The sequence below is a fragment of the Vanessa atalanta genome, chromosome 11 (assembly GCF_905147765.1).
Source record: "Vanessa atalanta chromosome 11, ilVanAtal1.2, whole genome shotgun sequence".
In the NCBI taxonomy this organism is placed as follows: domain Eukaryota; kingdom Metazoa; phylum Arthropoda; class Insecta; order Lepidoptera; family Nymphalidae; genus Vanessa; species Vanessa atalanta.
In genome coordinates, this window is record NC_061881.1 from 12,519,166 (window position 1) to 12,532,762 (window position 13,597).

Below are 13,597 nucleotides of genomic sequence, written 5' to 3' on the forward strand. Positions count from 1 at the left end.
CAAAGTGTAGATAGATGGTTATTTTTTTTTTAAATAATACCAATAATAATATTAGGGGTGGTTAAAGTTTAGACTTTAAGAGGACCTTGGAAAAACTATGCTACGCGCAATAAGCTTAATCCGAAACATAATATACCCTTAACTAAGCTATATTTTATCATTAGATGTATGTAATTTTGCTACGTACGGGCCCTTTCACCGGTTGCCAAATTCTGTTTAGTGATTTAAAAATAGAAAATATTTTTTTATTGGATTATTAAGCCTCCGTAAAACGGATAAACAAAGAGGCAAATAAATTAAACAAGGAGTGGGTATCCAGAAATTGTAATTTCAGTAGTGACGTAGTTAAAAGGTTCGTTGACTCTTCTACGTTGTAGCCCGCATCAATGGCGTAGGGATACCACCATTCAGAAAATCCTGAAACCGGTTATAACATGTTATGATCGATCGATGATGATGATTATTCGAGTTACTTCCTTCTCGAGAATTGGGTCGCATTTACATACGTAAATAAATAGATACTTTATGATTATATATTATGGTATATAAGGTTTTCATTACTTTTTCTAATTTAGGTAATTTTTAATAAACTATAGCTGGATTTCGTGTGGTTAAATTGGTACTCCACCTTAAATTATCGGTGCTTATAAAAAAAATATATTATAATCTTTTTTTTTGTGAATTACTGTGACTAGATTCTATAAATAAAAGTCATTTCTGTTATGTTTTATGCTCATAGTATACAGTATACAGAAAATAATATTTTTATTTTAAGCGTTAATTTACTAAACGTTGTGTCAAATGTAAATCGTGGGTGGGAAAATATATATTTGTGCGACCTTTATCGCAGCTGTCAACCACCACGTGTATTCTTTATCTTTCTTCACATTGGCTGAATAATCTCTGCACTGTTCGCACACCTAAATTGATTAAATTTATTTTGGGAAAATCCGTTGAAATTTCTAGAATAATGGTCACCACAATCATACGCGACTCATATTGTTAGCGTTGAACAAACACATGGAACAGTGTCCTATAACTGTTATTTATGTTACACAATAACTCAGTCACATCTCCTCAATTGCTCTATTTATTCGCAAATGTTTGCTTTCGTTTCTATTTGGTTATCGACATTGGAGAAATCGACTGGAAAATCTTTGTGTTAAATGATTTATTTCTAATTGGGCTCTTTCTGTTGCCTTTTTTAAATCATTTTAACGTTTTGTTTCATATCATCATCATAATTTTTTTTTTAATAATATCGCTTAATTGTATAATATAATTGACGAAATAAATATTTATTTTTTTAATTTTTCTTTTTATTAATTACATTTTAACGGTCGGTCGTTTCAAATTGAATTACTCTTACAAAATAATAATTAATAATGTTTTTAGGGATTACTTCATTCTATTCTAATATTATGAAGGCGTAAAATAATTTGTTTGTATGTAAGGGGATCGAAAGGAACCCGGAACTAATAATATAATTATAAATGTTTATTCACAGAAGGCTACATTATAGTTATTAGAGTGTTATACGGTATAAATTGTGTCACTTAAGTTTCTTTATTAATAAATTGCACGCGTCCGAATATGGTGCAGGACACGCATAAAATATATTTATTGAATTGATTATTTTATTGAAAAATTTGGACATCCCTATTCACCAGATTTCTACACTGTGTTTTCATAAATTTGTCAAAATCTTGTATTTCATCTTTAACATTTGATGTAAGGATAATCCAGATATGTACATATAATTTTTTCTACGTTGGATTGGTGTTAAAACAAAAGGGATCCAAATCGTACTTTTTCTTTTATTTGACCTTGACATTGAAGCAAATAAATTATTAATTGTGAATAAGATAAGATCGAAAAACGATTTTTAATTGTTATAACATTGTTTATTTTTACACTTACAGTTAATTTAAATTTAAGAAATAATAAAAGGCTTTATTGAATAATTTAAACTACGAAGATGGTAATGTCTCGATGATAAAAAAGCATTTCCGAATGGCACAACTGCAAAATATAATAAATATCATCGGGCGAAATATTACCAAAATGTAGACAATCAATACTTATTATTATATAACTTTCTAAAGCCTCATGAGTATATACATCGAATTAATTTATAATTATTTACATAAATACATTTATCATAACTAACTATTATATCACAAATTATTTACATTTTTAATAACACCATATTGAACTAAATATGTATTTACATCGGTAGGTATGTATCAAGATTAAAAAATTAAATCATTAATAAACTCAATTTGTTTTCAGTGCTATAAAGGTCTTGCGAACATAATCCGTTCACTTCCTTGTCTTCTCATTATTTCAGCAGTGGCCGGAGCCGCAACGAAAACTGCCGTCTGGCCCAAATCCATGAAGCTTCCTTTTCTATTATTTTTACCACTCAATCTTCTATCTAGTCTTGTATCAAAAACGTCATCAACTTCACTGTGATCATAATCGACCATCGGTTCATTGATCACTTCCTTTTTTCTATAGTTTTTCTTACCATTTAAGAAGTATGACGGCTGTGTACTCACATTTGGTGTAGAAATCTGTCTAGATATTCTACCACCTGATCCGATTCTTTCAAAGGATGGGAAATGTCTTTGTAAATTTTCTGAAAAAGATTGTCGCCGATGGTTATATCTTCTAGTGTCCAAGGGCTGGTGATTGAATGATGCTCGGCGAATAAATCTGTTATCTTGATCAGCATGGAAGGATTTTCTTTCCTGATTATTATTGGATTTTAATGAGTCTTCGTAGCTACATCTGTAATTTCACAAAACAATTTAAAAGTTTTCTACAAAACACAAATAAAAGAAAAGACTGGAATTATTTATATTTAAACTGTCCGTTTTAATAAATTTAGTTTAGTTTAGTCCAATAAAATTAGGTTATTTACTAAAGTATCTAACTTTTATTGAAATTTGATTTATTATCTTTTAACTATTTATTCAAACTTATTATATAAGTTTAATATTTTATAAGATAATATCATTCATACCCGCTGCTCTCCTCCGAGGTATGAGTGGTGGACTGCCCACAAGGACACCTCGCTTCAGCGATTCCCGAGTCCTGGCCACTGGAATTCACTGACGTTATCGATGTGTCTTGACCTTTCCTATGTTTGATGTACGTGTGTTAAATTGTAGTTCTTGTGAGATAATTGTATTTGGGTTATGAACATGATGGATGTTTGTTCAAACTTGATTTATTGATTTGGTCGAAGTAAATTTTGTTAATATTTATTGATTAATGATTTTTATCAGAATAATGTGATATTGTATAATTTTTAATTTAATAGAATAGTAAAGTGATAGGAAACATGTACCATTTAGATGTCACTACAAATAATAATAGTAGTATCGTTTGCAAACTTATTTGGTTTTTACATCGTATGTCCTTACCTTTTCTGCATAGAACGTTGATTAAACTTAATACACATTCGCTCATGCTTTTCTTTTCCATTAATATCTGTAAACTGCCCTTTTACACATTTCTGATGGGCCTTCCCAAATTCTTCCACGGCGTTTCCATGAGGACACGTTTTCTTCAGCGTACTTTGATTTATAACATCGACGTACGAATCGGCTTCGCTAAACGATTGGTTGAGTTCTTGACACTGATTGTTTCCAGATGGAAACAGACCTCCGTATTTAGTAAGGTGCTCAGTTGAGAAAGCATTTAGACGTTGTTGGGAAAATGGTTTGTGGCGGTTTCTGTTAGGGCAAAGATAGAAAAGAATTCAGTCAATAGAAGCAAAGGGTTATTAAACAATTCATGAGTGATCTGAAGATATGGAAAGAAATAAGCATTGAGAAATAGAAAATTGAGGAAACATTTATATTTACACAATAATAAAATCATTAATCAATTTTATAATATTTTTATTTCAATGAAATGACAAAGTTTTTAAGATTAGTAATAAATTATTGCGTAAAATTCTAGTATCTAGTTGAAATAATGATGTGCATGCTTTCTTTTGTGGTGGTGATGATGTCTGAAATGTGTAAGAAATAAAATCGCTTACCTTTTGGAGATTTCTATAGAGGGTCTTAATTATTTATAAGCGCCTAAGTGTAATTAATATCAACTAATATTGTTTTACGGTTACTACTCTTATAATTATCAATTGACAGTTTACATCTATTCATTTAAGCTTTATAACTTTCTTGAAATTCATGACTTTTAATTGTTGTAATAAAAGCCAACTATATCTAATTAATATTTTAATACCTAAAATTATTATGTCCTATTATTTACCTTCTCGTTTTCTTAACACATAATATGCAGATGGCAGTAGTACAGGCTCCAATAAATACAATACATCCTAAAGCCACCACACTTATTTCCATAGTGCTCAACATCTGACCGCTTCTAGCTTGAACCATAGCAGTGTCTCCGACTTCCAAAACCTTAAAGCCAGCTAGATTGTGACGTAGAAAAACTTCTCTTTTTGTTAAAGATCTGTAATAAGAGTCCAATTATATATTTACTATTTGTATAAGATAATCGATCGAAAAAATATTTATATAAATTTAAAAAAGTACTCACTTTTGTAGTACTTCCATATCAATAATCGCATTAGATATGGGATCAACGGCATAAATGTACATATTTGTCCTGGAACAAAAAACACTTCAAATAATAAAAACAATTTTACACATTCTATAAATTGTTCCTTTCTTCTTCCACCCATAAAAATTATAGTATTAATTACAATATTAATTTTGTTAGACCCTTGATATGTATACAATAAAAATAAATCTACAATATTTATAAAATAATCTTGATCAAAATTTGATTGATTTCGATCGAGGTTACGTAGTAATTGGAATTTCCGTTTAATTTCCTTAATATCACCTTTCACAAAATATTCATTTTGTTCGTTAAGTAGATGATATTGGGTTTAAATCAAAGTTTTATGGAGTTTCCTTCTTATGTTTAATATATTTAGCTTACGTTCGATTTTTAAATTTCAACTTACGCGTAACCATCCATAGCTCCCTTAGCGCTGGTCTCAATGCGTCGCACACGAATATCAAAACCTGTCATGTTTGAAAGATGTTTCGTAATATTATCCATTTCTTTTTCCACCTCTACTGGTTTACCTCCCAATACCATAACTAATTGCTTGTTCTCATTTAGGACATATACCTATAACGATATCAATATCATTTTGAAAAATATTATAAAATCAAAATTTTTATTAAGTTTTGTTTGTTGTAGTCAAAAATCAACTTACAAATACATTGACAATAGCCGAACGACCATCATCGGCACCACGTCGATCAGTAGCTTTAACATCAAATCCAATAACTCGTCCAGCGTCCCTTAGAAAACTGCCGGCAACTCTGACTCTTCCACTGATCGAGTCTACGCTAAACCGTGCTCCTTCAGAGTTAATCACTTGGTAACGAATATCTGCGTTTATACCAATATCAGCATCTGATGCCTACAATTAAAAAAGTAAATTAGTGTCTTATATGAAAAAAAGGAGTTATAAGTATAAAAAAATGCACTTACCTGTAACTGAATAACTTCATACCCAAATGGTGCAGTGGTAGGTATAGCTGTTACCATTGGCCGCCCACCATTCATGAATTTAGGAGGGTTGTCATTAACGTCCTTGATCCTGACTACTACCTTAACATCGTATTTTGACATTCCTTCAAGAACATCGTCTGCAACGGGATAAATCATATGCGGAAGTTCTCTACTTATTTTTTGTCTTTCTACTCGAACAATTATTTCATACGTGTCTCTTATCTCTCGATCAGGACTTCTTATTAAATATAGTGTTCCATTCCGAGGATCGATTACGAATGATTTCTTGATATCTGTATCATTATCATTTAAGACAAAATATTTCATTTTGAAATTTTCATAGTGTTCTGTCAAATTGAGAGTGACTAGTTCAACAGGCGTGTGAACGTTTTCTTCAATTTCTAATTCATAATAGCGTGAAATAAATACTGGCTTATCAGAGACTTCTACTTCATCAGGGATGTCTTTGACACTTAACATAACTATAGCAGTGGAACTTAAGCTTGGCGATCCTAAGTCTGAGGCTACTACTGTGACATTATGTACCTTTTGACTTTCATAATCTAATCGTGTTGTTGTGGTTAGTATACCTTCTTTGGAGTCGATAGTAAACATATTCATTTGATTTTTTCTTTGAGGTAAACTATAAAGAATTAATCCATTTCCATTTCCAACAAAATCTGAATCGTTTGCGTAAACTCTTGTCACAGTTGTACCAATAGGAGCATTTTCTTCCAATGTTGCCTTGTAAACTGGCATCATCATGACTGATTCAAAATTGTGATTTGAAAGTTCATCTGCTTCTGGGTGTTTCCATTCTAATAAGTCATCATAAGCAAAAAATTTAGGAGCATTATCATTAACATCAAGTACCTGAATTTCCACACTCACGGAGGAAGATAATTTTTTATCTTGTCCATTGTCTCGTGCAACAACAGTTAAAGTATATTTATCTTCTTTTTCTCTATCAAGAACACCATTGACACTTAATACACCATTCAACGAAGATATTTCAAACGGAATATCTTTACTTGATGGTTGAAGAAAATATGTTAAGTTTGAATTTTGACCAAAATCAGCATCTGTTGCATCAACCTTTCCTAAAACTCTTCGGCTATACTGAGCTTCTTCTACATTAAAGTTATACCATGCTTTTTTGAACATTGGAAAATGATCGTTGACATCTTTTACAAACAATCTAATTGTTATATGATCGCTTAAGTCTCCACCATCTAATGCCGAAATATTTAAACGAAACTCTGATTCTGGTGGCAAAGCTCTCGCTACAACAATATGACCATGTCTTTCATTGATGACGAAATATCTTTTCACTTGCAATGCATTAGCAGGCAGAGGGTAAGGAGGCATAAATACTTCAGAGACAAATTCATAGCGTAGTTGTCCATTTACCCCGCTATCCATATCAATAGCATTTAACCTTAATATAGTTGTCCCTACCGCAATATTTTCAGGTACTAAAAATAATGGAGCATTTTCAGTTACAGGAAATTTATTTTTCGGTTTGGCTTCCAATTTTAATACATTCCCAGTAATATTATTAATTTTTTCTTTATATATTTTTAGCGATGTTTGTTCATCAACTTCTAATAAGTCTACTGGCTCGCCGAATGGAATTATAATTTTGTTATATTTAGGCTTATTGTCATTTTCATCTAAAATATTAATAGTTAACTTTGCTTCTGACTTCAAACTGCCCTTATCTCTAGCAACCAATTTTAATAAGTAAACACTTTTTTCTTCTCGATCCAATTTACTTCCAACGTATGTTACAACTCCTGTTTCATCATTGACATTGAATAAATCATGTCCATCACCAAATAAAGTGTACATAAAGACTGCGTTTTGACCTATGTCAGAATCTTTAGCTTGTATTCTATTACTCATTTTTACTTCTGTCCCAGTTTTGGCATTTTCTGTGATAAAACCTTCATATACTAACATATCAAAGATAGGTGGGTTATCATTTTCATCGTCAACGTGTATTATAATTTGATACAATCCGGCACCGGATATTACGCCTTTATTGAATTCAGCAATGACTGTCATTCTATAAACATCTCTTTTTTCTCTATCCAAGGACTTTTGTGCATAAATAGTTCCATCTTGACCTAAAAAATTTACAATTTAATTGAATAAACTTAAAAAACTTATACATATTTATGTAATTTATGCATATGTACTGTATTTTTACCAATTGCAATTTCATCTGCGACATCTAGTTGATTTGCAATAATGAAATTGATATTTCCACTATTGTTTGAAAAAGAACTTGAATTTACAGGGAAAATATGACCAATTATAGCCCCAGCTACATTTTCTTTGACATGAAATACAAACGGTGAATGCGTTCCCCTGAAAATATAAAACATTGTTATTGAGAATCTAAAGGTTAACTTAGTCATCTAAAATATAATATATTTACTTCAAAAAGACACCTCTCTCGTCATTAACATCAACAACATGAACTGTGGCATTTGTTGATATTGTGATGTTGAGCTTTTCTTGTATTGCCACAGCTTCGAAATCGAACAAGGGTCTATCAAACTTAGAAAGCTCATTTATAACAGTAATTACCCCCGATCTCTCTTCAACTGCAAATGGCACTATAAAAAAACAGACGTTATTTTATATTTCAGTTAGAGTAAATACTTTAAAAATACAAAATATTTTAACTAACCTCCTTCTTCATATCCATGCAACAAATCGTATGTAACATCACTCTTTTTCATAGCATCATTTACTTTGATTTGTCCAACACTGGTTCCAATACCAACATTAGACCCAACCCAAAATTCATACGGAGATCCTATAAAATCTGGTTTGTCTGCTTTTGAACCTATATGATATATTTTTCATTAAAATATTTATAATAATAATTTATTTAATTTCAAACAAACAAACACTTAAACTTAGAAATAAATGTGCATTATTTTTGTTTAACTAAAATGTTACCTTTATTATCTCCGATTACATCGATCGTGACTACAGCCAATGAATATCTTCGTTCACTAGGATTAGCTGGACGGTCAGATGCTTCTATAAACAAAGCGTGTCTTCCTTCTAATATTGGTGATTCTACCAAAACTATCATTCCAGTTTCAGCATCCACTTGAAAAGGAGACGTAATAGTTAAGTTGCTCGTTCTCTGTAAATCATAAAGAACCATTCCGTTTCTTCCTAAGTCTGGATCCACTGCTTTAACTTTACCAATTTCAGTACCAACAAATGCATCATATTTGACTGTGAACTCATACAAATTGCTTGGTATAAATACAGGATTATTATCATTTGCATCTAGTAATGTTACTTCAACGGTAACAAACGACATCAGTTGACGTGACTCTTCAAAATACTCTACGTTTTCACTACTGGAGCCAATTTTGTCTGGAAAAACGTAGGTTGTTTTATCTTTTGAAGGTGTTCTAGAGGTGGAAGGTGATCGGTGCCATTTCGGTAGTCTTTGCTTATCTAAAAAAGTTCCAACCACGCTAGGATTTTTTTCATTTGCGTATACTTTCATTCTTAATGAGGCATGTTGTTCACGATCCAATTCAGTCTGGAATAAAAGTATCATAAATATGTCATTAAGGGATAATAATTATATTATACAAGCTGTATATACTTATATACGCATAAAACATTTTTATGTTATAATACAATAACTTTACTAACTTGATTCCTAACAGTAAGCCAGCCAGTCCGTGGGTCTATTGAAAATGCGCCCTTTGGATCATTTAATTGATATGTAAATTCGCCGTTATCCCCTTGATCTTTGTCAGTTGCCATAACTTGCAAAACACTGAAACCTAGTTAAATAACAAAATAATATTTAAAATATTTTTACATATAAGTATGGCTTTATGCGATCTTTTAAGAAAATATATAGAATAAGTGTAAAAAATAGGTTTTGATGGAAGATATTGGAACAAAAACACTTGAAATATTACCGTTTGGCAAATTCTCCACAATACTGATATTGTAGAAATCCACCTCAAAATCTGGAAGATTGTCATTCAAATCCATTATCTCAACTTCAACTCTAGCTTGCGCCACTTTGAGAGGATTGTCCACTTGAGATGCTTGAATTTGTAATACGAAGGTGTTACCTTTAAAAAAAAATATTAAATCAAAGTAGGTAATAACAATAAAAAGGCTAAAAATTTAGTTGTTTTTTATTTTGACGTTAATAAATGTTTCTTCTCATTATCCTTTTTTTATTACTATTTAATTTTTAAACTTAGCTTATACGTTAACGAATCAGTAAATAAATTAATATTAAATAGTTTACATTCATGATATAGTTTTACCAGGTAGAGCTGTCTCGGCATCTAAGTCCACCTCTTTCTCCAAAAATAAGCTACCATTGAGTGCGCTGAGTAAAAACAATCGGCGATCGTTCCCAGAGACTAGCTCATATCGAACAGGCGCTGCGACACCAGCGTCCTGGTCGAATGCGCGGATTGGGTGAGTGAACACGAGTTCCTTATGAATCCTTTTGCCCTGGTAACATTTACAAATGAGGTTGTAATTAAAAAATAAAAGACCTATTAAAATTTCAAATTTGACTTGCTTTTACAAAAAATATATTCATAAAAACAATAAGTTTAATTCCGAGAAATGAGGTCCCAAACATTATTGAGTTAGTAGGACGTGCTCTTTTTTTTCACATTTAGATAGACTAAAGTACTCTTTTATATTATTATCGTTACTTACGAGTATTGGATAAAATTCAGGAATTTTAGTCCTGTAGACATCAAAAGTAAATTTTGGAGGAAGATCATCATTATCTTGTACCACGATGTGAACAGTGGCGTTGGAGCTGCGAGGCGGTGAACCACGATCCTGGAAAACATTTTAAGTTGGACGACTTTAAAGAATAATAATTACTACAGATTTTTTAATAGGACAAATAAACAAAAAACAGGAGAACCTTTATGATTTTTTTTTTTTAAAAAAACATCAATTTAATAGATCGAATAGATTATTAATTAATGATTAACGAACGAAACAAAATACTGCTTTAAAAAGCAATTCCTATCTTTTTGTTGATGTTTTTGACCGCCAATTATCAGCGGTATGCTAACTTCATAATAGAAAACACAATAATAAATAATTACCGATGCGGTTATAGCAAGAACGAACTCTTTATCTCCGGTATCGAAATCCAATGGTTTGTTTAATATGAGGTATGGTTTGTGAGAACTTTCAAGTACAAATCGTCCATTATCATCGCCAGATGTAATGGTGTATTGGACGTCAGAGTTGGGCGTGTTAGGTTTATCACGGTCAAAGGCACGGATACCTTTGAAGATCGTTAAACCTGCGAAAGAGAATATAATTTATCGTCATTTCTGTTTAGACCTTACTTAGATTATACCTAATGTTTTAAATAAGGAGTAAATTAGCATTTATTATTAGTTTAATTGTTATATTTTACTATGAAATAAATTTGTTTTGTAATTTTTATGTAGACAAGTGGTTTTTATTTTTGATGGTCAATGTTGTTTACACTTTTGAAGATCAAGAAAATGTAATTAAAAATAAGATAATAAGAACTCAGAGAAGTTAATGATTAATTGCTGATAGCAATCATTATTTTTATAGATTGTATATGAAGTAATGGCTTTAATCTTAACTTACCTGGTGGAGTAAGTTCATCTACCGTGATTCGGTATGGCGTATCCAGGAACATAGGTACGTTGTCATTTATATCCTCTATGTATACTGTCACTGACAAATATGCGGATATCTGAAAAAAAGTACATTTTGGTTTAAAATATTTTAATTATGATGTTGATTAATTAAAACATCGATATTATAAGTATTAATAACATTGGAAATTCATACAACATCATTAAGTTCCGAAGACTTTTCTGGTGTGTATGCGTTAGGTTCCATAATATTATTTCGAGGAATTACTATTTTTTTTCTTAAAACTAAAGAAATTTTGCCCTAAGATTAGGGACGACAATTTTTTGGTGATAGGGCTTCAAGCTCGTTTAGATAGGTACGACCCACTCATCTGATATTGTATTGCTAAACAGCAGTACTCAGTGTTGATGTATTCCGGTTTGAAGGCTGCGTGAGCCTGTATAACTACAGACAAAAGGGACTTAGAGCTTAGCTCCCAAGGTTGGTGGCGGCATTGGGGATGTAAGAAATATTTAATACTTCTGACAGCGCCAATATCTGTGTTGACCACCAACCATCAGGTAGCCTATATGCTCGTCCGCAAAGCTTATAATTTTTTTTAATAATAATCCGGAAGATCAGATTTAAACCTACGATTTATATATCGTTAGGAAGTCCGCTACCCGTTTATTTACGCTTCGTGGACTAAACACTAAGTAAAAAGTATAACAATTTAAAAGTCAGCTGTACAAATTAAAAAGAGGAAATGGCCGATATTAAAATATCTTAAGAAAGTTTTCTTCGTCGAACGAGCGCAAAAACTCTTAGCAGTTCAATGTTGCCTCCAGTATTGTTATGAATTTGCGGTCAGAAGTTCATGCTTAAGATTGAAATTCTTGATAGCGGGACAAAATTATGAGAATTTCTTAAACTGGGTGAAGGTTTTCAATATCCCTTGTGACTTTCCAATGCCACAAGGCATTGAAATATAATTTCACTGAGCCCTTTTTGTGTTGTATGTTGTTTATATTTTTATCGTCCTTAATGACGGTTTGGACGGACGATTGTGGTCACTGATATTTAGAAAGAGAGCCAGATTTAAACTTGAACCTTTTAGGTATCTAATTGAAGGTCTTTTAATGGTATGAGTTTTATAAATTATATAAGTAATGCGATTAAATTAGTTGCAATTAACAACTACATGTACCTTGGCTAGTACAGCATGTATGTAGCTGAATGAGATTTTAAGGACATCTGTCAAATATAATTTCTCAAAAGGCAGATCCAAAAAAAGATTTCATAGAACGTCTGGATAACTAAAGCCGACCCAAAATTTATTAAATAAATTCGAGAGGCGATACCTGAATTTGATATTAAAATTGAAGAAAAAAAATCTTGATATAAAACTATATAAAACGCTCCTGAGAGTTCATATTAAATAACTCACGTAGTAAGCATTAATAATAATTAAAGTTTTGACGTTTAAAAATCGTTTTCAATAGAATATGTTAATGCAAAATTCCTTTAAAAATAAATATTCTTATTAACTAACAGGATCATTATTATTATAATTTAAATAAATATATCATATATGAAATAAATTTTTGGTAAAATTATGTTTTATTTTTGAAATCTGATACAGTTTAGTTCCTTCAATAAATCTTGGTGTCAGTTCTTGGTGAAATAAACTGTTCCGTCCCTTCTAAAAATAACTCAGTGATTTATCATTTGAGTTTGTGGTTAAAAGGACATTTTCCATTTTCCTAGAGTTTCTTCCACCGGATATAATGTCTGTTTTATCAGCAGTTTAGATTTGAATAAGATTTTCTACTTGTTTTTCATACAATAGTGTGACATCTGCTTATTCAATGAAATCTATTTTTCACTCAGAATTTTTTCATTTAAGAAAACCGTTCGAAAAATATTTATTTAAAATTTAGTTCAAACTTTTTTCCTCTAAACTTTTATATACTACTTTGTGTATTTAAATATTTAGTAAAACGCTTAAAATATTTTCCGTTTAACATGACATTATTTCAAAACCACTTACTAAACTTTTAATTAAATATACCAAAAGTTGAGTCGAGTTAGAATTAAAACTTAGTCGAAGATTGCAATCTTAAAATCCAGACAAGTCACAGAGTTTTTAGGAGCTCAGATTAATAATAATTACTCTCGTGTTTGGTGGTAAGGCAAAACATCGTGAGGAATGTATCCGACGAATCCTGCCATATTGTAACGCCTCCAACTCACGTTTGAGCGATGTGGTGAAATAATCTCAAAAAACATAAATAAGCGTAAAAACCTTCATCCAAAGAGACGAGATGTTAGTAGGACAAACATACGTGGGCTGCCACACAAAATATTCAAAATA

At 31.2% G+C, this 13,597-nt stretch overlaps 1 protein-coding gene across 1 annotated transcript in view; it reads right to left on the reverse strand.

The window, feature by feature from the left end:
- Window positions 1-2,235: 2,235 nt before the first annotated feature.
- The window catches only part of LOC125067348 (cadherin-89D), a 44,342-nt gene continuing 32,980 nt past the window's right edge, over window positions 2,236-13,597 (reverse strand). The window contains exons 5-22 of the mRNA XM_047675896.1: window positions 11,233-11,341; window positions 10,710-10,912; window positions 10,306-10,434; window positions 9,900-10,092; window positions 9,540-9,698; window positions 9,265-9,398; window positions 8,545-9,148; window positions 8,270-8,428; window positions 8,015-8,195; window positions 7,784-7,944; window positions 5,551-7,700; window positions 5,270-5,479; window positions 5,012-5,181; window positions 4,579-4,647; window positions 4,288-4,491; window positions 3,432-3,743; window positions 3,029-3,145; window positions 2,236-2,793 (exon numbers count right to left, since the gene is read on the reverse strand). Of these exons, the coding sequence (XP_047531852.1) occupies window positions 2,295-2,793; window positions 3,029-3,145; window positions 3,432-3,743; window positions 4,288-4,491; window positions 4,579-4,647; window positions 5,012-5,181; window positions 5,270-5,479; window positions 5,551-7,700; window positions 7,784-7,944; window positions 8,015-8,195; window positions 8,270-8,428; window positions 8,545-9,148; window positions 9,265-9,398; window positions 9,540-9,698; window positions 9,900-10,092; window positions 10,306-10,434; window positions 10,710-10,912; window positions 11,233-11,341 (5,763 nt within the window). The 3' untranslated portion in view covers window positions 2,236-2,294. The remainder of the gene's footprint in view (window positions 2,794-3,028; window positions 3,146-3,431; window positions 3,744-4,287; window positions 4,492-4,578; window positions 4,648-5,011; window positions 5,182-5,269; window positions 5,480-5,550; window positions 7,701-7,783; window positions 7,945-8,014; window positions 8,196-8,269; window positions 8,429-8,544; window positions 9,149-9,264; window positions 9,399-9,539; window positions 9,699-9,899; window positions 10,093-10,305; window positions 10,435-10,709; window positions 10,913-11,232; window positions 11,342-13,597) is intronic.